Consider the following 23,870-nt stretch of genomic DNA (forward strand, 5'->3'; position numbering starts at 1 on the left):
ATTAAGGTCAGTGCTTAATAGGCAATGTTTAGATTCCTGTTGGCAGTGTGTGACAAATTTCATAGCTCTGTACCTCCAATTACTAGTATTGGTTTGAGCTATTGTGTGAGCTATTGGTTTGAGCTATTGTGTGAGCTATTTAAGATCATTAAACCACCCTTGAGAGAAAGGATGTTGAATTAACAGTAGAAGAAAAATCGCAAGAGAAGAAACTACAAAAAAGAAAAAACTGTCAGGAGAACTATTGTCAATTTTCTCTGGGTTTTTTGTTTGGTTTAATTTTTGAGGGTGGAGTGTTGTTTATTTTGTTTTCTTCTCCTGGGCTTGGTTTTGGGGGGAGCGGTCAGAAGCTCTGGAGAGAGTTCTTTCTTCACTGACAATCTGATAAAATGACAAATAAGAATTAAGTTGTATGTTCAGCTTTTATCAGTGATAAGAATGTCTTTCTAAATATGCTCAAGACTCTCCTCTTCAGGAATTTGTTCAGGCTTTACTGGAGAAAGGTGGTGGTGGTGGTGGCATCCAGCTTTGGCATCTTGCTCAACCAGATGTCGCTCAAAAACTGCTTTGTGGATTGGCTTCACTTCTGGAATGGCTTCTCTTTTACTTTTTGAGGAGAAAAACAAGAAGAATTGAGCAAGTGTAGGACTTCCTTCAGGTGTTGTTTTTTTTTTCTCTCAGCTGGTGGAATTCTCAAAATACAACTTGGATTCTTGAAATATCACCAAGGAAAATGGTGAATTGATGTTCATGCAGCAGGATGTTGGCTTTCTATTTCTTTACTATTGCATATGAGTCTTATGAGTATCTGAAATTTTGCTTAATCACCTGCAAGACTCAAGGGAAGATGCTGATAAAATACTCTGTTGAAGCAGTGATTCTGCTTCAGTTTTGACATTCACAAACATATTTTTTCACCTATATCCATATAATGAAGAATGTGTCTGTAGTTTCTCCTTTTCATGCCGCATAGTTGCTGCCAAGTCTCATTGTGTAGCAGGGACCCTTTCAGCCTATGTGCCTCACATCTCTGCCTAGTGAGCAGTGCTGATTTCCTGCCAAGTGATCCCCTCCCCTGTCCTTTCTCAGAAAGCTGCCCTGTTCCTGCTGACTTCCAGCCTTTCCTTCCAGTTTTGACTGCTGCGACTCATCTCTGTCCAGAGCCCCACATCACTCTTTCTTCTAGATGTACAAGGCTCTCTTGAGCCCTTCTCTCTCACCTCTGCTCCCTCAATGCAGTTCTTCCAAGCCTCCCACAAGAACGCAGCTCTTGCATGGAAAAAACCTCTCCTTACATTGTAATTCCATTTCTCATGGTAACTTCATGGTACAGCATGTACTTCCTCTTTTTTTTCCCCTGTCATCTACCTCACACTTTAATAAACACGTCCTGTGCAGAGGTTGGTGATGCAAAAGAGTGATGGGGATAGAGGGGAGGTTTTATGTCTCTCCTTACAGTTTGCTATGAAGTTGGAGGATGAAAGTTGACTGCCAATTGCAGTACTTAAAGCTGGTCTTATTAGTGGCATAAAATATAAAACTAGTTGGGCAGGGGTAACCTGTTTAGATGTGTTTATTTTTGGTTTATGGCAGTGTTCTTCTGCTCAGTTTGTTAGAGGTGGGTTTAATGTGAATCACATGTCTTATAAATTGAATATACTTACTCCTTCTTAAAGTAATGTTTCAGCCAAAAGATTATTCCCCTGTTCATCCTCTAAATATTTTTCTACGTGGTGTCTCTTAGTGTCATGCTGTTTTGTCATGGCTAGCTGTAAACAACAAAATGTGGTGATTCATAAATGCTAACAGTGAAATAACTATGTTCTTTGGAGGCATCAAACATTCATTTGTGGGTTTTCTGAAAAATAGGCAATTGTGGTTTGGATTTTTTTCACCTTTTTTTCTGGAGACGGTAGTTCTGGCTATAATGAAATGCATCTCTTCACAATGTAGTCTTAATTCTTACCAGGAAACCTAAGTTGTCTTCCAGCCTGTTCCAGCTGAGGTTAGCATAAAAAATATATACCCTGTCATAAAAGCGACCTGTGAAGAATGTTGTTTATTTATCATAGCTAAAGCATTACTCATCTGTTTTTTGAGCCATGGTTCATAGACTGTCACTAGGTCCTTGTGGAAAGGGATTTGGCAACTACTTCTGAGTCTAGATAGTACCCACATCATACAGATTTCCAGTGTCTGCTATGGTATCTTAAGTGAGCATTGGCATGATGCTTATTTTCAACCTTTGAGAGGGTCCTTTGAACAAAAATTAGTTTTTAACTGTACTAAAGCATAGAGTAGCTCAGCCTTAGGAGGAAGTACTCTCACCTGCATTGTAATTTGACCTATGACCTAAGTGATTTTCTTACGTTTCCCTTCTGGTTGGTTTAATCATTGATTTGTACCATTTATAACAGTAAGCACTGTTGAGATGTTCAATTTTATGGGTAGTGGACAGTTGCTTGCTGTATTTTGCTCTCTTATCGTTGAAAGACAGCTTAGTGTATGTGTAAAAATTAGTTTCTTTCAATATTTATTCCTGGTGGAAAGAGACCCTTTGCAGACACAACAGACCAGTCTGTAAAAGGATGTGAATATTTTGAGTGATTGGTTGGCTAATGCTTATTCTCAACTGCGGGGTGATCCTGAAAGTGCTGCTGTTAGCCTGGTGATTGTTATTACTGGGCCACAGCTACAGCAATATTTGGGTATTCCCTGAGATCTGTGTATAAGGCTAAATATTACAAAAAAATTCATACCTATTCTTAGTCTGCTTGTTCATATTTATTATTGTTTTTTATGCATCATTCCAGAGATAAAACTGAATACAAAGAGATGCTGCAGCAGTATTTGCATTACAATAACCACATGATGAAGATTCTGGAAAATTGGCACTAATGTAGTTTCTAAGTATTTATCTGCCTACTGAAGACAGGCTAAACACTGAAAATTCTCTGGTCTCAGCTGGTGAATCTAAGATGTTGGCTTCTGCAACTAATGAGTGTTATTTTGCAGGGTTATTTTTCTCTCTACTTGAAAAATACTTTAGCTAAGGCAAGTTATGTTTGTATGATCTAAATATTTTTTTTATAGTCGTCTTCAGGTTGTCTTCATAAAGATTATTCAGTGAGACATGATGTAATCTAGGATGCTCTTTTTATGGACATTAATTTAATGTCCACTTGGGTACTCTGGCTGGAATCTTGGTTCAGGAAATAGGATGCAATGATTGATAAAGCCCCTTCTTTTCAAGGCAGCATCTGTTTGGCTAGATGTGAGTCAGGCACTGAAATGTATTGGAGGGAATAAAGGTTTTACTGTGTGCCTTCCCAACAGCGCTAATTTCAAATGCAGTTAGATTCTTGTAGTGGCATTTCTGTAATTTGGTGCTTCCTTTCTACAGGAAAGAAGACCGTATAAATGTATTCCAGTATACGAGGAGGCACACTTTGGAGACTAAATTAAAATTTCAGGTTGCAGTTATGGAAAGGTAGAGTCAATATAAAGTAATAATAATGCAAAGGCAGCTTAAAACCAGAAACCAATCCTATGACTGTTCTGTTTGATGCACTTTCCATTTTACCTCTCAAAGCTTTCAGGCAAAGAAGGGGTGGATGGGTGGGTATTGTGTGGGTGGTTTTGCTGTGGCACATCAGAATGATTTCCCAAATCAAGATGATGAAGTAAACATTCTGGTATCTTCAGTGTGTTTATTTCAGGAAACTGTATGTGCTAGTGTGAACTAAACTTAGAGCGTGAGTGTACAAATTCTGCTTAAATACAAAGAGAGCTGCAAAGGATGCGAATATGAAAATTGTTTTTCTGTTTCTTCATGCTGCTAGCCAAAAAGAGCTCGATTCTTTCATATTGTCTGTGAAGAATACTGAGTTGTCATATCTGTGTCTGCTTTTTCCTAAAGATTAGGTATTAAATCTGTGGAAGACCAGGGAGCAACTGTGATATGTGTGACTTTCCTGGTTAGAATTTCTGGGGGCGGTTGTTAAACAGTCTGTTAGAATGTGAGAGGGATAAGAGTGCTGTCATGAACTGCACCAAGTTTCAGAAAACCTGTGTTTGCTGTATACAGCATTGATGTGTTTTGGGGATTCCAGAAGCAGTGAGACAACTTGCTTTGATGTTATGATCTGGTATCTGATGAAGATTTTTTTCTTTTTCCAGTTGCTTTTTCAAACAATTGTTTCATTAGCAGTTGTTAAAATGTAAGTTATGTGTTCACTTGTGTGCTATAAATATTTATATAACAAACTCATAAATAATGTAAAGAAAAATATTTTATGAGCTTAGTGAAAAAGGTTGTTGTTTGACTGGGCTTGAAATACAAACAGCTAGCGGCAAAGGCAAGTTCTTGCACGGGCATGTGCCTGATTTTAAGAAGAGCATTAGAAATCACGCTGTGAATGTTTGAATAACTGTTACTTTCAGCAGCCTTAGTTGATCTTTTATTAAAACTGTAGCCTGTACAGTTCAAAACGTGCATTTTCAGACAGCAGATTTCTTTTCTGTGGTTTCCAAGGTACATTCTTGCATGTTGCACGGATCAGTGGCAAAGGAGGGAATATTGTGGGCTGTCCTGTTTTGCATCTCTCAGTTAAACCTGAAAATAAGACCATAAGGTGAGTATGCCTGGTTTTCAGACTTGAGGGAGTTCTGCAGTCTAGACCAACTGCCTGAGAAAAAGTAAAAGACTTGAAAAGAAATATACTCAAACTGTACATCACTTTTAAACTCTTTCAGTGTATTCTGGAATTGTCTTTGTTCTCCTAGTTGCTCTGAATAAATCTTGTATGTTGCATATTCTGCTCTTGACTTCCTCTGTTTGAAGAATAGTAGTTTTTGCTGAAGTACAATGACCTATTTTAATTTTGAAGAACAGCTTAAAGAACCCCCATGTGTTAACATTTCTCTCTTTTGCCAATGCTATTTCCAAATTGCTACTAATTAGTTTGTTTTAAAAAATAAATGTGGAATTAAATAAAAACGATTTTCCAGAGCAATGCTGAGTCCCTTTCTTCCTTAATAATTGGAATGTAGTTGAGTTGGAAAGGACAGATAAGTTGATTTGTGGCAGATAATGTGTTGATGTGAAGAAAAACACCTTCATCAGCTGGAGAGTAAGGGAAGAAAGACATGAAATAGATGGTAGACTTAAATCCAAGGTTGTCACAGTAATAATGAATGCTTTGTATGCCTAAATCATATCTACAGTATCTTGACATATGACTGCTTTTTTGTGAAACGTGTATTGATGTCCAAGATTGGACAGATTTCAAGAGGTCACCCACAGTATTTCAGAGTATTGGTTGTGAAAGGTCTCTTTGCTTTTAATGAAGTGTCTGAAGATTTGTCTTTTATCAGACATTCAGCATGTTTTCACCTTGTTTTGTTAGTGCCAAGTCTGGAAAACTATTGCCTGAAGCATGGTTTAAAAAAAAGAAAAATGAAACTCGAAGTTGGCTAAAAATAGCACATTGAAACAGACTTTCACTTGAAATAAGATTTTTTCATTTGGAATATTCTGAATTTGAATTTTTTGGCTGACAGATTTGTATCTTACTTTTTGAATTTGAGAGGCATTGGAATGTCTGTGGTGCAGAAGCCTTGGGAGGTATTCAGCTATTAGTATGCTATTTGAAGCTTAAAGAAAACAAATGTTCTTTTGTTCAGGTTTTCATTTTGATTACTTTTAACATAAACTGGGTTATAGAACATTGGATAATGCACAAAGGGCTTCCTATAACTTTCTAATCCCCCTCCAAATATTTTTTTCAAGAGTAATTATTTTCAGAATACTTTATGCTTATTAAGAAGTAACACAGAAGTACTAAAGCAAGTGATCTGCACTGTCACTGGCTTAGTGTGCTGCAGTATTAAATTTAAGGGAAGAGTGTCAGTGTCAGTTATGGCATAAGAATCTGTGACTGAAAAGTGTGCCAGGTCTGACTGGTCCCTGTCACATGGACGGAGTATTAATGTTGTACAAATGAATATATGTGCTCAAAGTACCTATCATTGTTTCCATGACTTTAATTATGGAAATGTCTAGAAACATGGAACAGGGATGTGGGCTTTGCCTGTCGGTTTTGTGAAAGCATTTTAGGGTTTTTTTTTCTGTTCAAGTAGCCTTGTTTCTTTAAGCAGTCAGGTGAATAAATATTAGAGATGAAAACCTGCTAGAATCTTATATTTATGTGTGCACTCTACACTTATGTGTTCATATGGTATATTAGTGTAGTGTTATATCATATACAGCTTTTTAACAGAAATGGGTATTGGCATAATAGCACAGGAATTATCACTAATGAAGGAACTTACACGTCCAGATGAGGTCTAGAGAGAGTGTGTTTCCCAAACCAGGGCATGCTATGTAGTTCTTGAGGCTAGATGTTAAAATGCAGAAAAAGTTATTTCTTGAGATAGTGTTTGAAACATTTGAGTCTTGTCTAGTGCATCCCTAAAATAGCTTTGTAACAAATTCAGTAGTTGTTTTCAGAAGGCAAATTATTGTTTTCAGGACCAAGCAGAACCTTGTGCAAGCTTGTATTTAAATAATAAGAAAGCTTGGAGGTAGAAACATCAGTTGGCTGATAGATGGTATGTTTTCATTTTGGGGTTTTATGCTGTCAGTTGGTTTTGAACATTCTTAAGCATCTATAGTTCAAAATCCTTACTATACTGCTTCTGAAATTATAGAGAATAAACACATTCTTGTTGCTAACCCTTTATGCACATTAGTGTTTCCAGTTGAACTCAGAATTCTGTTTTTCTTTCTCTTAGTCTTTGCATCATCAGTGAATTGTGTTATGGAGAAAACCTGCAACTTAATTATTTTACAACTGCTTTTTTTTTTCAGTGCAGTCTTTTCTTTATAAGGAAAGACTCTTTCTTTATTATATTAACCATATAATAAAAAATTCATTTGTCTCAATCACCTTGGTTAATTTAAGGTAGGAACTACTGTCTGAACATGTTAAGTGTGCAGGATAGGGTCTCAGTGAAAGACACTTCCTTCATGCCAGGGTCTCAGTAAAAGATACTTAAGATACACTTTTGATAACTCTGTCCCAAAGCTGTTGATATAAAGAAAACTGTTTCTTCATTTCAGAATTCTGTGGTGGTGTCTTTTCTTGAAAATGTTGAAATGGTATATCTGAAGCATTTCTCTTGGGCTTTCCATCTTTCCTCATGTGTTTTAATATCTCACGCTTGTCCTGGCATACTAAGAAAATAAAATCATCTTGAAAGAGTAAATCTTTCTGGTTTATTCCCCTAAAGTATTGGTGAGTTTTGTTTCTTTACACTGTAATTTAAAATAGTAGGTTATGATTACATGGTACAACTGGTAACTTCTAATGAAAGCCTTAATAATTTTTCATAACCTTATACTAGAATACTGTGCTCCATGCATTTAAAGGTAAAATCTAATCAACTGTTTTGGAAACTAGATTGTTGGCTTACAGTGATTATGAGTGTGCAGTGTTTGAACAGCATTTCAGACAGACAGAAGAGACTGTCACAGTCCATAGTGGATAATGAAATGATACATACACCACTATTTAGTGCAGGAAGCCTCACGTCCAGAAGACTACACTGTGTTGATACTGATTTTATCCAGGTATCCCAGAACGATGCTGCTCCTTTTCTTTATGTTCCACTTTGACATATGCTCTAAGAGAATAGAAGGTGAGGTGTTGAAAAACAACTTGAATCCTGAAGTTACTTTGGTATATCATCTGGTTCGAGCTAGGCAGAAATAAAAGCTATTTAAAATCTGTTCCCCTGTAAATGTTTTAGGAATGTAAGCAGCTTACTTTATGGCATCACATCAGACCCATTATCCTTTCCCCATTTTTTACATCTAACTCAATTCTAAATGACTCCTTTAAGAAAAAAAAACTCCAACCCAACTAAACGAAACACACAAACCCTCGCCCCTTATGCTGGTTTTATTTCTTGTTATAAATAAAGAGATTATATCCTTAGAAAGGTGTGATAACTCCCACTTAGATCATAATGTGCCAAAGTGCAGTGCATGTTTGCTGTGATCAACAACAGTGAGAAAGAAAATGGCTATAAAAAGTAAAATTTGAAGTTTATAATTGGAATGTGCACTCTTTTTTGAAATGGCTAAGGTTTTGAGTTCTTATGCCAATAAGTTCATATACTGCTTTCTGAGCATTTTGTCTCTGCCCTCATTTATTGAATTAATTCTTTAATTAGTGTCCTTTGGGATGTCTTCCAGTTGTGGAACTTGTACTAAGCTTTCCTTTTACAGAACTTGTGACTTAATATTAGCTGTTTCTGAAGCAAGACACTAACCTCTGTGTGCCTTTTGCAAGTTAATGTTGACAGGCTCATAGGAAATGCAGCTGACGTTAGGAAGCTTGGGTGGGGACTACAAGGAGCTGGCAAGTACTCCAGGGTTCAGTGCCAGACATGCTGACACAACAGTACTTCACTTGTAAAAGTTTTCTTTAGGCTGCTAATTCTGTCTTCAGAGTAACTGGAACCAAAGCAGTGTCTCTGATGCCAAGTTAAAATAGCTAAAGTAACACTTTATAGGAAATTGAGAATGCTTTCCACGTCTTAGATCTTCAGAAATATTAGTAAAAAGAGCAAGTTTCTCTCTTAATGAAAGGGTGAGTTATGAACAGTGTGAGTATAATGAATGCATGCAAAACAAGTCCATCTAGCTAGAGTGAGTGTTAGAAACAACTCCAAGAGGGAAAAGCTAGCATTGTGAAGTCTCTGTAAATACTGTGCTCTGAGGGATTTATATCATAGTTTCAATTTATTTGATTTGCTAGTTCATAGTCATATTTCATAAGGCACCCTTTAATAGCTTCCTTTAGATTTCAAAGAAAAATTGTTTTCTTCAAATGTATCTAGACATTGAGAAATGCTGTGTGAGCACTTCTACAGCAGTTTGACCATGTCACCTTAAGTATAATGTGTTTTCTCTTGAGCTTACAGTATTTCTGGTCCATATTAGAGCCTAAGAAATAGTAAGACAAAGCTTTGAAGGGGGATAAAAGTGGAACACAGCTTAGGTTGGCTTTGCAGAAGTTCAGGCAGAATATGAGTTGCTGCTACCATGCTGTCTCCAGTTTTGTATGTGGGAGGACTTCATGATGCCTCAGGAGGTATCATGGAGAGGAATCTTGCTGGGGAAGGCATGCCTGGCTTACAGACTCTAAAAACTGCTGCAGTCTTGGTGGAAGGATGCAGCAGTATTACATAAGCATATTGGTTTGTTTTAATTTCATCGTGACCCTTCGATTTTAGGAAGTGCTTCCTTTCATTTCTTAGAGTGCAGGACTCAAAGCAAGTGGAGGAAGAAAGGAGATTCAGATGATGAATTTAATGTGTTCAGTGTTTTTGCAGTGCAGTGTGCCATGACATTAAAGTTGGCTTTAATGTTACTGCTTCTTTTAAGGTAGGCACATGCATTCTGCTCTCCTACCAAAGTAGAAGTTCAGGTAGTAGACTGAAGCAGCTTTGCCTACAGCAACTGGATGGCAGTGTCTTGCATCCATGGGAGACATTGGCTCCTGCTGACCTCAGAATTACAGATCACCTCTGAAGTCTCCTCTGACCTATTTTATCAAGTTAAAATTAAATAAAAGCAATATATAGTAATAAGAAAAGACTATTTTTTAATCTTGGAGGGTTTTTTTGCATGAAAATTGTCATAGAAAAGAAAAAATGGATTGAGCAGTTTTTTTCTCTGAGATCACCTTAGTCATTTTTCTTAACATCCCTTATGAGTTTGACTGTGCAATGTTGGACACTGATGTCTTTCAGACCAAGATTTGTCTTTTCCTGAAGAGAAGCACTTAGTTAATTTTTAAATCTACAAAATGTAAACTGGTGATTTCTGAAAGCTATGCAGCAAGTAACTATGTAGACCATGACTTGCCTAAATCCAGCTGTTCAATTCACCATTGATTTTTTTGTGAAGCTCTTGTTGGGGATCTGTTCTCATGTGTTTCTGGACATTCTGTGACACATCTCTGAAATTTAGCTTCTGTACTACTGCCTGATTCCTTTCAAATTATTACCTAGATTTTTGTCCCCGCAAGTATGTGAATTCTCTTCCTGAGCTGGATCCTGTCTTTGCCAGTATGAGTGTACATAGAAAGGCATGTGTGTCTTAGCTCCATAAAAGAGGCTGGAGGATATGTTTGGAAAAGAAATTTTTAAAAAAGGTTATTTTTCACTGAGATAATAACAGATAAAGTGTGGAGAACATTGTCTTTATCTTGGTCACAAATTTGTTGAATGAAGGAGGATCTTGAGAGATGCTATGGTGACTCTTTACTTCCAGAGAGAAGTTCCTTTGTTGAATAAAATTTGTGCAGTACCACTGAAGTGATCTGGTCAGTGTCCAAGATTTGAACTGTCTCAGGGGATGTATTGCTGACATTCTCTATGGCCTGTTTAGGCATTTCTGTTTACAGATCTGTAGTGATCTATTTGCAGTGCAGTGAGGCTGCGCTTCCTGTGGTTGAATGGTGTTGCTTAACTGTGGCCAGCTGAATTCCTTGGAACGGGAGTTGAATTTTTCTAATGCAATGTCAATAGATTTTGCCAACAGTAGCTGGCAATGAAGGCACATGCAAGACTAGCATGAATTTCTGATGGTATATTACATATTGTGAACTTTGTTCTTAATCATTTTCTGCATCATCTGACAAAAGTGAGCTGCAAAAATGGCTTTGCAATTATCTATCACAACTTCCATACTAAGTCTTTACTAGTAAGCAGGAGTTTTTATGGAGTTTATGGATGGACATTTGCTTTGATTTATGAACAGTTTCAGAAACATGGTAGCTGACACCATTTTTCTTAGACAGCGACAAGAAAGTTTGAGTATCAAAACTTCTTTTCTTGTTTTTTTTTTCCAGATGGAGCAATTGTCAGATGAAGAGCTTGACCATGGTGCAGAAGAAGATAGTGATAAGGAAGATCAGGATCTCGACAAGATGTTTGGGGCCTGGCTGGGTGAACTGGACAAACTCACACAGGTGAGGGAGGCTTCAGTCATCTCACAGAATAATTTTTTGTTGTTATTACATTTCTTTTCAGTTGAATACCAACTGCTTGACTCTGCCACTTGCAGCAAGTCAGACAGTAGCCTGTGACCAGTTCAGTAATATTTAAAGGTTTATAAATTGGCTTTCTCTGTGAATATCTGGTGTCTTAACATTTATTCTGCTTAAGTTATTCTATATGATGCAAGTTAAATGAGAAAAAATTTTACCATGCTTCTCATGATTATTTAGAATTAAGATTTTGGTGCTGTTGTAGTTTTTAGCAGTTCTCCAAACTGCTGGGTTAGCAGTTATGGAGAATGTGCTCAGATAATGGTGAGGGCATATCACATGTGTGTCCAATGATCTGCAATAACTTGAATAAAGCCAGCGCAAAGCATGGTTGGGGTGCTTTTAACCAGAATATATTTGCTTCACAGGACATGTTTTGTAGCAGTCTGTGGATTCAGTCTGAAGGAATGGGGCCTAACTTGCCTCTTCTGTCTCCAGTTTCCCTGATGGTCTCTAGGGTTATAGATTTTTTTTTTTTTTTTTTTTTTTTTTTTTGTTCAGGCCAAGCTGAGGAGAGAAGGGAGCTCAGGAAGAATAAACATTAGGGAAAAAGTAGCGCATTTGATCTTTTTAACAAAGGCTTGAGTAAAGATGTAGAAAATGAACATAAAAAGTTTAGGTGACAAACTTTTTTCCGTTGAAGCATACCTTCAGGAACTTTTTATCAGTACAAGCCTTGCCTAATTTCAGATGTTCTGCAGGCCTGTTGAGTTTCAGTGACAGCAAGAGCTGGATTCCCTATGTAACACATTCCAGTCCAGGGCCAGCAGCTCCTGACCCTGTACTTCTTGGGTCAGCAGCTGCATCACAGTGCCCTACTGCTTGCTACTTACAAAATCCTGGTATTTATTACAGTACTATACCCATATTAGCCATCATAACATAACAACTCAGTGTATTGGTTAGAAAGAGTTTCTTTTTTTAACCTATGCTAGTTTTTCATAAAAATGTGCCCTACATAAACTGGCTAGGGTCGGTTTTCATAACTTAATGTTATTCACAGGAAAGACTATTGAAAAAAATTCTGAATTTAGTGAATTTAAATCCCTGTTAATAAAATACAATTCTTCATTGAATGTTTTTAAGCACTTATGCCATGATTATGCTCATGAGCTAATGATGGATATTTTAGACAGTATTTCAGACTCTTATCCCAGTTTGAATGTGACGCAGTTTCATGCAGAGGGGTAGTTACAGCTAAGTCAGCTGTCTGTTTTAAAATGAGCTAGTGTCTAACACCATTCAAAAAAGCATTTGGAAAATGCTTCTATCCTTTTGATTCTGAAAAAAAGCAGAATGCGTTTAACAACTTTTTTTTACTGCATATCTGAAGTTAAATCTCTGTAGTATGACGATGTTTGTTTTCAGTCTAAAGCCTGAAAAACAGGGGTGCTTTCATATATACCAGTAACTTCTGAAAATTTTCTCTTAGAGAAAATTAATTCTCATTCATCTTAAGGAACTGGACAAGCAAATCTTTGTCAAATTATATTTGCCCTTTTTTTGATCTTTTTCAGAGTTTGGATGCAGACAAGCCTGTGGCACCAGTGAAGAGGTCACCTCTCCGCCAGGAGACCAATCTTGCCAACTTTTCATATCGCTTCTCCATGTACAATTTGAATGGTCTGTTGAATTATTTACCGCATATAGTTTAAAAAAATACTAGTTTAAGAAAAAAACTATTCCAACTATAAATTAAAATATTGTAAAATATAAGAATATTTAAATACACTTATAGCTGAGGTGAGAACATATTTGCTGAAGGCATTGCTTTTTGGTGTCCTTTTTTTCCAAGTATTTGAGTCTCCTAAAGCATTCTCTTTTACAACACTTAGTATTTGAGAACTTTAGCATAGTACTTGTATAAAAAACTTGTTCTGGGATCTGATCTCATGAAAGAATGACTTAATGTGTATCTGTTAACCAGGAAGAAAGAGCATCTTGCTTTACGGAACAGAATGCAGGAATATAGCTACAGAATGCTTTCAGGATAAACAGAAGGAAACCTTAATTTAAAGGTTTGAGTATGTATGTAGTATTTTTGTTTTGATTTTGTTTTTTTAAATCTGTTGCAATACTTTGGCAAAAAATGCTTAGCAAAACATCTACAGTTTTTCAAAAAGCGAGGCATGATATTACGCAAGTGCATTTTTGCATTCCATTCACAGGAAAGCAGTTTAAACTTTTCAGATGTAATCTGAACATTCATAGAATTTTTTTGCTGACAAATGAGTTTAACCTAAATAGTGTGAAAGTTGCAGTGGTCAAGGGTAGTGCAAATGAATTCGTTTCGGCAGTGCACAGATATTTTGCACTACAGATAGGAAAAGAAAATGCTGCTTCCTTTGCTCTCTTAGCTATTAGATTTGATAACACAAAGTGAGACATTGCAAATCAAATAACTCTGCACATACTGACTACTCTTGTTTGTTGCAGAAGCCCTGAATCAGGGGGAGACTGTGGATCTGGATGCCCTCATGGCTGATCTCTGTTCCATAGAGCAGGAGCTCAGCAGCATCGGCTCTCATTCAGCAAACAATGCTGCAGTGAAACGCCTTGCCACGGAGCCCAAAACTCAGAAACCACCTGCTAGTCGACCTTCCACTAAGCACAGCAGCGTGAAAGGATTGTCCTCTGCTAAGGTGACTAAACCATCACATGCCAACGTGTCTCTGGATGACATCACTGCACAGTTAGAGAAGGCCTCTTTGAGCATGGACGAAGCAGCCCAGCAGTCTGTTGCAGAAGACACCAAGCCAGTGGTTACTGCCCAGCACAGGAGGACAGCATCTGCTGGCACAGTGAGCGATGCTGAGGTGCGCTCCATCAGTAACTCCTCCCGTTCCAGCGTGACCTCGGCAGCTTCCAGCATGGACTCCCTGGATATCGATAAGGTGACGAGACCTCAGGAGCTGGACTTGACATCACAAGGGCAACCAATCACCGAGGTAGGATGTCACTAATTCAACATTTTTGTTTGTTTTGGTTCTTTCTCTTCAAACTCACACATCATTCCCCATGCTGACACTCAGAGCTAAACATCTGCAGTGCAGTGGGGTTGGTTGAACTGCCCATGTTGTATTTACTTCTTTCTCTGGTTTTGGTTCTGTCTGCAAGGAAACTTCTTGTAAAGAATGTGTCTAGGTTTTGGGATTTTTAGGAGCTTTCCCCATCTCTTCCTCCTCTCAAGCCAATCATGCATTTTAATGTTTTTGTAGTTAATATTTTTATTCCAAGTAAATACCATATATTGCCTTTAATTTAAATCTGAGGAGTGCACAGCTGTGGAAAAAAGAAAGCACAATTGACAAAATTCTATTCTTCTTACAGTACAGTTAATACCTGAAACACATGGAGCGATCTACAGGTGTCTATCTGAAGCTATACTATACCCGTAATTTGCTGTTTAATACTCTTGTTTAATGTATGACAGGAGGAGCTCTTTGAAGCAATACACAATGCAGAAAAATAACTGGGCTGCAATACGGCATTAGCAGATATTAATTTGAGATTTTGATGCTTTGAGATTGATTAATTAGAGAGGAAACTTCAGTAAGAACAGCCAGTTTGGTGAACATTGCAAGTGCTGGTGACTTGAAAGAAAATGTGGAAAATGTTCCAGTCAGTTTTGAGAACTTAAACTTAGAAGTTCTCTCGTAGAAATGCTCTCTGAAACAGAAATTTGACCTGTTAACATGTCAGTTGTACTAATATGCATGTTCTCTTTCATGAGAGAAAACTGGAACAAACTGAGTTTATTCTAATCAATAATTAAAACTACTCTGAATGGGCTTGTACTGAAAGCATGGTTCTACACATCTGCAACAGAAGTTCATCTGATGTAAAGTGTACGATGCAGGCTTGTCAGTCTTATGATCAACTCATTGAGGTCACACTTTGATTTAAATCTTCATTTTAAATAGTGAGACATTAATGACAGTTTAGGTCTACTTTCTTCCTGTTGAGTGAAGAAAAAGAGATAGAAATGTGCCCTTTGCTCTTTGGAAAGTTAAAGTGCAAACCTTTGCATTATTGCTGTAGGCCTTGAGTGTTCAATCCCAGCCTATGACAGTCATTGATTATATTGTTGTTTGTTTGAGAATCATTTTCTTTTTATGGCATGATAAGGCTTATATTTGCATTGTTGCTTTTGGGTGGAGGTTTTTTGGTTTTTTGGGGTTTTTTTTTTTTTGTTTTTTTTTTTGGTTTTTTTTTTTTGCATCTCCAGCTGTTACTCATAATTATATGTCTGTGTTTAATGTAGAAAGTTAGGTAATCTTGCATTTTTGTCTCTTCTCAGGCTGAAAATATGACTTTTATCAATCAGTTGCTCTAGCTTGCATAGCATAAGAGAAGCATGAATATTGCATTTTTTGATTCTTTAATGCAAGATGTTTTCTGTAGTTGATCTTGCAGGTCTCCCTCTAAATTCTCTTTTACTTTGGGAGTTATATGCTTGAGGCATCAGTAAAATTGCCCTTCTTGTCTCCCAAGTTTTTTCAATCCTTTGTGGCATGAGTCATCAACAAACCACCTTCTGCCCTAAATTACCTTGATACTGGTGAATCAAGGGATAGAGGGCAAGAAGTTGCTTTGTCTTCCCAGGAAGCTAATCTGTATTGCTGCAAGTGTTGCAGTTGCTGTCTCAGTTGCTTTCTGACTGCTTGGCCACTGACTGCAAGGCTCAAAATCATCCCCAAAAGCTTTTCTCAGACATGTGAGGGCTGCCTTTGTACAAACGCAGTGATTGCTTCTCATATAAGAATGTGACTATTGTTTCTCTGCCCAGATAAGTTGATAAGAATGATTGATTCCTTTGAAGGAGGTAACCAGAAAGTGTCAGTAATTTGAGATCCAGATTGTGCTCTCCTCTCAAGAGCAGAAACCTCTGCACTCATTGACCATGCTGTTTGCTTTGGCTCCTTTCTTTTTCATTTCAGTAGCCTGAGGAAGGTTCAATTCTGAGAAACTGTCCCTAGGTTTACAGAATTGATATTCAGCTATCCAGTATTTGTTGTATGTTGGGGTGGGACTTCTTACAGAGAAGTTTCTTTTCTTGTCATTGGTGAACAAGGAAAGGGAAATCACTTTTTTTTTTGCATTTGTGACAGATTTTGTGGTTGCGTTTTTAAAATGAATTTAGCTTTTAAATGGATTCTTTGGAAGAATCATTGGGTATCAACAAAGCTGTTTATTTCCTATGTCATTCATTTAGTGCCCAAAAACTAGTTTAAGGGTTTATTAATCCTCTTGGCTAGGTTGTGAACCAAAACACCCTTTACTAGTAGGGCTGAATTGTACTCTCCCACCCCCACAGTTGACTCAATGGTGCTGTTTCTAATAGAAAACATCCCTTTGAGAAAATAGCCTTTGAAGAAGTCCTAATGTCCATATAGGGAAAACCGCAACAGTTTTTATGCAGAAAGTGGGAGAGGCAATTTATTCATGGTCACAGCATATCTGTTTTGAGGTTTGTTATTCTGATGTAGTGCTTCAAGTTAGCTCTTTTCTTTTGCCTGTCTTCCTTGAGACTGCCTGTAGGTGAGCTGACCTTTAAAATTTTTCTTTACTGCTGTGGCTCTTCTGAAAGAGGTCAGTGTCTTGGCAGCTCTGCCCTTTTGACCGATACTTTGTCTTCTCCAGGCAGTATAGGTACTTTAAAAAGTCATCCTTTCTGCTGCTACTTCATGTTATGCTCTAAGTAAAATGGAAGACAGTTCTGATGGGAGGAAATGCTTGTCTGAAAAAAGACATTAGGCTTTGCACTTATTAAACTTCAGTATTCTATCTTAAAATATACTTCTGCTGTGTAATTTAAGAGCTCTCTGACTTGGCAGTGCAGGAAAATCCTGTAGAAGAGCAGTCATGTACTGGCCCACTGAAGGTGTGTGTAGTCTCATATACTCTGGCTGGTAACAGGGACCAATATTATAGGAAAAGGCTGCAATTCCACAGCCGCCAGAAATGGGAGGATATGACTTCACTTTCCTCTCATCCTTCCTTCCTCACAGTTCTTTGCTTACACTCTCATCTCCTCCCTTGTCCCAGCTGTGGCACTTAACTGGTAATTAGTACCCCAAAACTTTGTGCTTCTATTCTGCATCTCACTCTGTGTTATTTAGGTGAACTGCAGAGGCTCAGAGGAGTGATGCACATGAGGGAGGTGTTATAGCCAGGGACTGGAGGCTGGAAGGGAGAGCAGGAACTCACTTGGTGGTGGTAATTGATTACTCAGAACTTCTTGCCTGAGTATTTGGACAGACATCTTAGTGTCTTGTCTTCGTCTTCCTCCTAGCAGCCTGTGTTCTAGGCAACTCCTGGGCAGATATATCTCCTATATGCAGATAGATCAGCATGATGACAGATGATAACTCTCAGTGGTCATATTGGCCAGGACCATCCTTGTACTCATTCTGAATTTGTCTTTAGATCACTTTCAGGGGAGTTGACTGGAGTTCCCTCAGTTGTCTGAAGTGGTGGGTTTATTACTTGTCATCATGGTTTATTTTCTTCATTTCCTCCTTTCCTTTCTTAGCACTATCTCTTTAGACATTGTGAGTGTTGATGTTTTCAAAGACTATCACTTTGTAGTCTTAAGACCCTGTCTTGGTGGTACTAAGTGTTTTCTGACTGCACTTCGTTCTTGTCTTCAGTCTCCCCTTAAGTATTGTTGAATAAAAAATTGTTTCCACCCCACCCTAACTCCATAATTTTTTGCTAAATTGAAGCTTGTCTTTGACACAATGACTTCACAGATCCTTGCTTGAACAGTATTCTTTCTGAAATTGGTATATTGCATTTTGTTTTCTTTGCTTTTACTTGTGTAATGAGTGGCATGCACCTTAAAATGTTGCTTCTGTGGGGGGTTACTTTACTTGTATATAGACTAAATTAGTGAATAGCATGCATAAGTTGAAGGTAGGGGAAATGATGTCTCTGTGACTAACTTGTTGCCTCCACCCATTTTACCTTTTTCTTCTTCCTTTGGTCCTTCTGCCAGCAATAAGTTGTCTCTGTTTTCAGTGAGCTGTGCTGGAATAGAAGGAGAGGAAAGCAGAGGGGAGAGAATAGAGAACTGTGTTGATGATGCTTATGTAGCTGTGTGTGTCTGGAGAGTGAAAGGCTCCATTCATGGGCAGTCATTGTTACTGTCCTGCACACACTCAGTGAAGAGGTTGCAGATAAGTTTGAAGTCTGCCATCTGGTCTGGCACAGTTCAGCATCACCCCCACCCCTCTTTATGTCTGTAACCCAGTTTGCACAGCTGAGAGATTCTGCTCATACAAAGATAATGCAAAATTTAGCTGGTAACACTACATGATTTAATTGCATTTTATTTTTTAGCTTTTACTTAAACTCATTGTAGATTTATACTTGATGCATGAGGGGTAAAAGTCGTGAAGAGAGCGACCAGTGCAATAAAGCCCCACGTGGTTTTTGCTTCACTTGACAGAGAAGGCAGTGTAGAGTAAACATTAATATTTCTTTCAGGGTAAAAAAGGGAGCTTTGGAGGCATGACAGTTAGTAGCAATTGTCATGTAAGCTCAGCACATGTAAATAAATCTGTACTGGCTAAAAGATCCTGTGGGATAAAATGAAAAAGTTGAAATGGACATAAGGGAATAATAAAGTCTGTGTTTCATAGCAATTTTGTTATAGTTCTTACATGGACATGCTAGCATTTCATTTGCCCGTGCAGCAGTCTAACACAGAAGCTTTGCTACCCATTTAAAATTATCGAGGGTCCTGTTTTATGTGGGATTGCTAAATGTTGCTATGTATGAAAAGGCAGTTAACTGTTAATGTATGCAGACAAATAAACTGATGATATACGTGGTCTTTGTTAGGCAATGGTGTCTTAAAATAGAGTTGGACTGCTGAATCTCATCTGTTATTTGTAGATGGTTGAAAGAAGAGTTGTGGTCTGTTTTAGCTCTTGCAGGAATAGAGCATTATTGGCTTTTGTATTTTGGGAGCTTGAAGCTTGAGTACTTTTCCTTGTGGCCCACGTGTTGTGTGGTTAGCAGATGTGAAGGATGTTAGACTCCAACTTGTGAGAGTAGTCACAGATAAGCAACAAACAACGCATGGCAGAGGTTTGGTTTGTATTTCTTCTAAAGACTTAAAAAAAAAATTCATTTTCTGCCAGTAGTGTTATGTCCTTAGTTTAGAAACAAAGTCTGTTCTGGAGCTTTTCCAGTTCTGCTTTTCCTAAGCTGAAAATAGTCAATGGAAAGACTTAATTTGAAACACAATTAGACCGTTTCTTCCTCTTTCTTTTTTTTCCAATTATTAGTCACAAAGTGTTCTTTTATAAGTCAAAAGCAAGGGAAAATTGTGCTTATCTGTCGTCCTGAAACATTACTTTGGCTTCCAGTTTTGTTGGCATAAGAAGTGTGAACCATCCATTTTTCAAATGTTTTTGAAATACATGTAAAATGACTCCTCATTTGCCAGATTTTTGGAAGCTTTCAAAGCATTCTCTGAGATAAACATATGATTTTATAAAATATAAACAATATTTATGTATTTCAAGTAAATAATCAAATGTGCTTGGCTATGCATAATCACCACTAGAACTCAAGGATTGCTAATACACTCTTTGCAATGCCTGCAAACCAGCACATAAACGTTTTTTCATGTTATACTTATGGAATCTGCAAAGCAAATGATGGGAAGGGATAATTTTAATTTTTTTTTAAGTATTTTCAGTTGAGATCCAAAGGAAGCATTCTAAAAGTTTTGTTTACTGCACATTGTAGAATGGTAAGTTTCAAAAATTGGGATAAATAGATTTAAAATACATGAAAGGGAAACAAGAATTTAAACATTATCCTTGCATTGGTAAATCTTAATTCTCCACTCAGTGTATCTGACTTATTTTATAGCTATGGACCCAAAATTTATCCTTCAACTTTTCCACATAGGAAATAACTAACTGAGGTGTAGCAGAAACCACAAAACATGTAAGAATAATTTCTCTTCAGTCAGCTTTGCCTCACACTGATGAAAAAGCTTTAAAGTTCTCTCCTGGGAAGGAACAGGAAAATAGACAGTGTAATGTATGCTTGAGTCTTCTTTGACACCACTGGTTGGCAAAGCTGGTGTTCACTCAGAAATTACAGTTAGGGTGTACTTTGCTAGTGTGAATGTGAACACCAAAGGCATTGGCTCTGAATGCACCTAAATGCACTGTTTCTTTGGGATTTTCTGTGAGGTTGGAGTCTTCTGTGGACAAGCAACTGAATGACTCATTCTACTATACCAAATGCTGGGTAAATAAACACAATTAAAAATGAATCTCTTTGTTTTTAGGCCTATTCCATAGCACTTCAGAAAAATACTTGTGTTTATGAGATGTTTTTTTGAGGAAAAAACTGTACCATTAATACAGACAAGCCAAGAAAGTGGTTGTTCAGAGGTTCTTTCTCTTACCAGATTTGTCTGCAAGAGGAAAAATACCATAGATGAATGATGAAATAAATCTAGGCAGCACACTCTTGGAAATACCCACTAGACTTGGGTTGAGAAATCAGAAGTCTTGCTTTATGATGTTACCAAACTTTGCTGAAAGTGTGCTGCAGGGGAGTTGTATGCATTGATTGCAGTTTGCAGTAAAGGTATCACTCTACTAGTGATGGTTAATTATGGAGCTTTTAAAACAGCCAGTTTCCTTGTGGATACACCATTCTTTTTCTGCAACGTTTGATTGGATTAGAGATCTGAAATAATAAAGCTGTAGGAAGTTAGAAACAGATTACTTGTTTGTCATTGTTTCAGATGGCCAAAAAGAAATTTAGGACAGATGACAAAAATTAAGAAAACAGCCACCAGTTGTGGAACATTAAACTCTTAACAGGAGGAAAGAATTTGTTGTTTTCCTGAATTATCTTCCTGCTGCTTCAGTTTCTCAGCGCCTATTTTCCTGCTCTGAGGTTTTAATAAGAATAAACTGTAACCCCTTTGGCAACAGTTTTTTTCTAATATCTAATCTAAACCAGCTCTGGTGCTACTTGAGGCCTTTTATCTTGTCTCATCTCTTGTTACTTGCAAGAAGAGACTGTCACCCACCTGTCCACACCTCCTTTTAGGTGGTTGTAGAGCGTGATAAGGTGTCCCCTGAGCCTCTTTTCTGCTAGGTTAAACAACCCCCTTTGCAAAGGAAAGCAGAAAATGGATATGTTTAGCTAGATGCTTATCATATTGTGTCCATATGAGTAAGTTCCAGATGAATACATAATCATAAAGAGATTGGAAAAACATTTTCAGTGCTCCTTCTCCATCCTTGGATCAAAATTACAAAAATAATTTTAAATCTTTAATTATTTAGTTCTCTTTTGGAAACAGTGGATTCTAATTCTTGAAGCTGGAGTCAGTAGAATTCACGGTAGGGATGTAGTTGAAATGCAAGCTTGCAAGCTATAGTAACCTTTTCAACAAAGTTTTGCAAGCATATAGCTTTCAATTGAACACTGTATACTTCAGTTTCCCTGCTTTTTAGTTTGTTTTTTAGGGACAGAGAATACATTTTAAAAAGGATTTTGTATTGTTTCTCAACTGTGACATTAAATCCAAAATAGTGGCACAAGAGTGCCACCAGCTGGTTTAATTAAACACGTGTATTTATTGAACTTAGAGTTTTGTAAGAAACATAGCAAGATAATTACATGCACAAGTCCTCAGTGTGCTCTTATTGCCTTTTTTTTGGTACTAAGGTAAGTTATTCTGCTGTACAAACTTTGAGTGAATTATGTCTTTGAATGTAAGATAGTGTTTAACAAGAAAGGAAGTTTTCTATTTAACATGTTTAAGGCATGTGAACAGGAAGATAAAATACTTCAGAAGATCACTAGGTCATCTTTCTTATAATTCCCACCCCAGTTGCTGATCATTATTTGTAAACTGTCAGTATAAAGAACGTATGTGACACCTTTGAGACTGTATTGTACTGTTCTTAAATTCTGGATGCCTATTTTCTCAGCCCTTACCATAAAATCAGAGGAATTAGATGCAACTCAGCCTCTTAGCGATGAGATTTAATCTTTCTAAATTGATCCCACTTTTCTGTACTAAGTGATCATCAAACATTACAAGAAAATAGATCAGTGTTCAGATTTTGCAAAAATATACAAGTGGAATTGAAGAAAGGAGGCCATGCATATACAGCATCTTACTTGTCAACCAGTGGGCTCCTGCCATGGCAAGATGGGCTACATGGCATTGACGCTTCAGATCTTAGCTAGGCAGCTTAGCTCATCACCTCTTCTTAAAGCTGTTTCTTAAAATCCAGCCATCAGCTCTTTTCTGTAAAAAAATAAATCTAATATGCTCTATAATCCAGTGATAGTTTAGTTTATGGAACTGGAATTGGTTTTATATCCTAGGTGAATATTAGGTGAGGCACTGGGGTAGAGACAACTTTGTTGTTAGAGTTTGAGTTCTTGTTGTGGCAGAGGCAGGTGGAAGAACAGATGCTTTTCGTGGTGGAAGACTAGAAATGTCTCCCTAGGAGTAATTAATGTTTTGGTTTTCCCGGATTTGATTGCTGTTCTTTTTAGTCTAGTGAAGTACCTGGGGCAGAGAAGTAGGTTAATTTGTTTGGCAAGATCAGGCATTTATATTGTCAGGGGTTTAATACATATTTCAAGTCCTTACATAGAGAGGAAGAGTGGGCTATTTGGATCCACTGTGTGAACCATCGTGATTGTACCATCTAGAACAAAATAATAAAATATTTATCTTCCCCCAAAGAATGGAATATTCTAGGAGCAACATCTGTTTGCCTCAAAGCTTGATGTTTGAGCTGAAGTCTTTCTTTGAAATAGAGTAAATGCTTTAAAATTGGATTGTGATGTTCTAAAATGAAATTTAATTTATCTACTAGTTTGTGCATGCCAAATATTTAAACATTTTTATGTGTGCGTAGTTACTGTTTAGCTGGGCTATAATTTCTAGAACTTGGGCTTTCCTGTTGCTTTGCTGCTTCTGCTTATTCTAACTTTTGGGTATGTGCAGTACTGCAGAATTTGTTATAGGGTAGGAAGAAGCCATGCACAAAAAATGTCTGGAAATGAGCTGTTGCCTTCCTGTTTCTAGGCATGTGAGATCTGCAGCTCCAATTCACGTAGGCAGTTGTCATCACACTGGTGTTCCACATTTTACTGGCCAACCCCTATTCCCGTAAAATATCATTATCAAAGTGTCAAGTGGCTATTGTGTGGTAAGAAGGATATGACATTCCCATTTTTGGGTAGAATTTCCTTGGTGGAGATAATGTTGTTAAATACAAGATAGCAGCAGCCAAGATGACCAAGAAGGTTAATTGGTCTACCTTGACCTTCCCTGTTGGAGAAATACTCTCCAGCAAATAGTATTTCCTTTAAGGAGAGATTCAATATCCTGTATTTATTGACACTATTGTTGACTTACAGGCTAAGACAGAAGTTACTAAATTCTTTAAGAAGAGGCTGCAAGTGTACATTGTCGTATTCCTTCTACTGCAGTGCTCCATTCACCAAGAAAGTGATCCATATTAATCAGTTCATGATGACTGACAAGAACTCTATGAAGAAACTCTTAAAAAAATTTCCTTGAACTTGTCACTGGGTTTTTATGTATACTTTTGGGGTTTGGACTGAGACAGCCCATTTTATTCTGCAAGTCGTGTATCAGTATGTTGTAAGGAGACCATCCTAAACTGACTCTGTGGGAAGTTAGAGCCTCTGTATAAGAAAGGATACAATTCA

General features: G+C 37.4%; 1 protein-coding gene across 2 annotated transcripts in view; it reads left to right on the plus strand.

Moving 5' to 3' along the window:
- RAPH1 (Ras association (RalGDS/AF-6) and pleckstrin homology domains 1) overlaps positions 1-23,870 on the plus strand; it is a 79,006-nt gene that overhangs the window by 22,410 nt on the left and 32,726 nt on the right. For both annotated transcript variants that reach the window (XM_059475737.1, XM_059475738.1), the window contains exons 2-4: positions 10,926-11,045; positions 12,641-12,746; positions 13,560-14,071. In XM_059475737.1, the coding sequence (XP_059331720.1) occupies positions 10,926-11,045; positions 12,641-12,746; positions 13,560-14,071 (738 nt within the window). The remainder of the gene's footprint in view (positions 1-10,925; positions 11,046-12,640; positions 12,747-13,559; positions 14,072-23,870) is intronic.

The sequence above is a fragment of the Ammospiza nelsoni genome, chromosome 7 (assembly GCF_027579445.1).
Source record: "Ammospiza nelsoni isolate bAmmNel1 chromosome 7, bAmmNel1.pri, whole genome shotgun sequence".
Taxonomy (NCBI): domain Eukaryota; kingdom Metazoa; phylum Chordata; class Aves; order Passeriformes; family Passerellidae; genus Ammospiza; species Ammospiza nelsoni.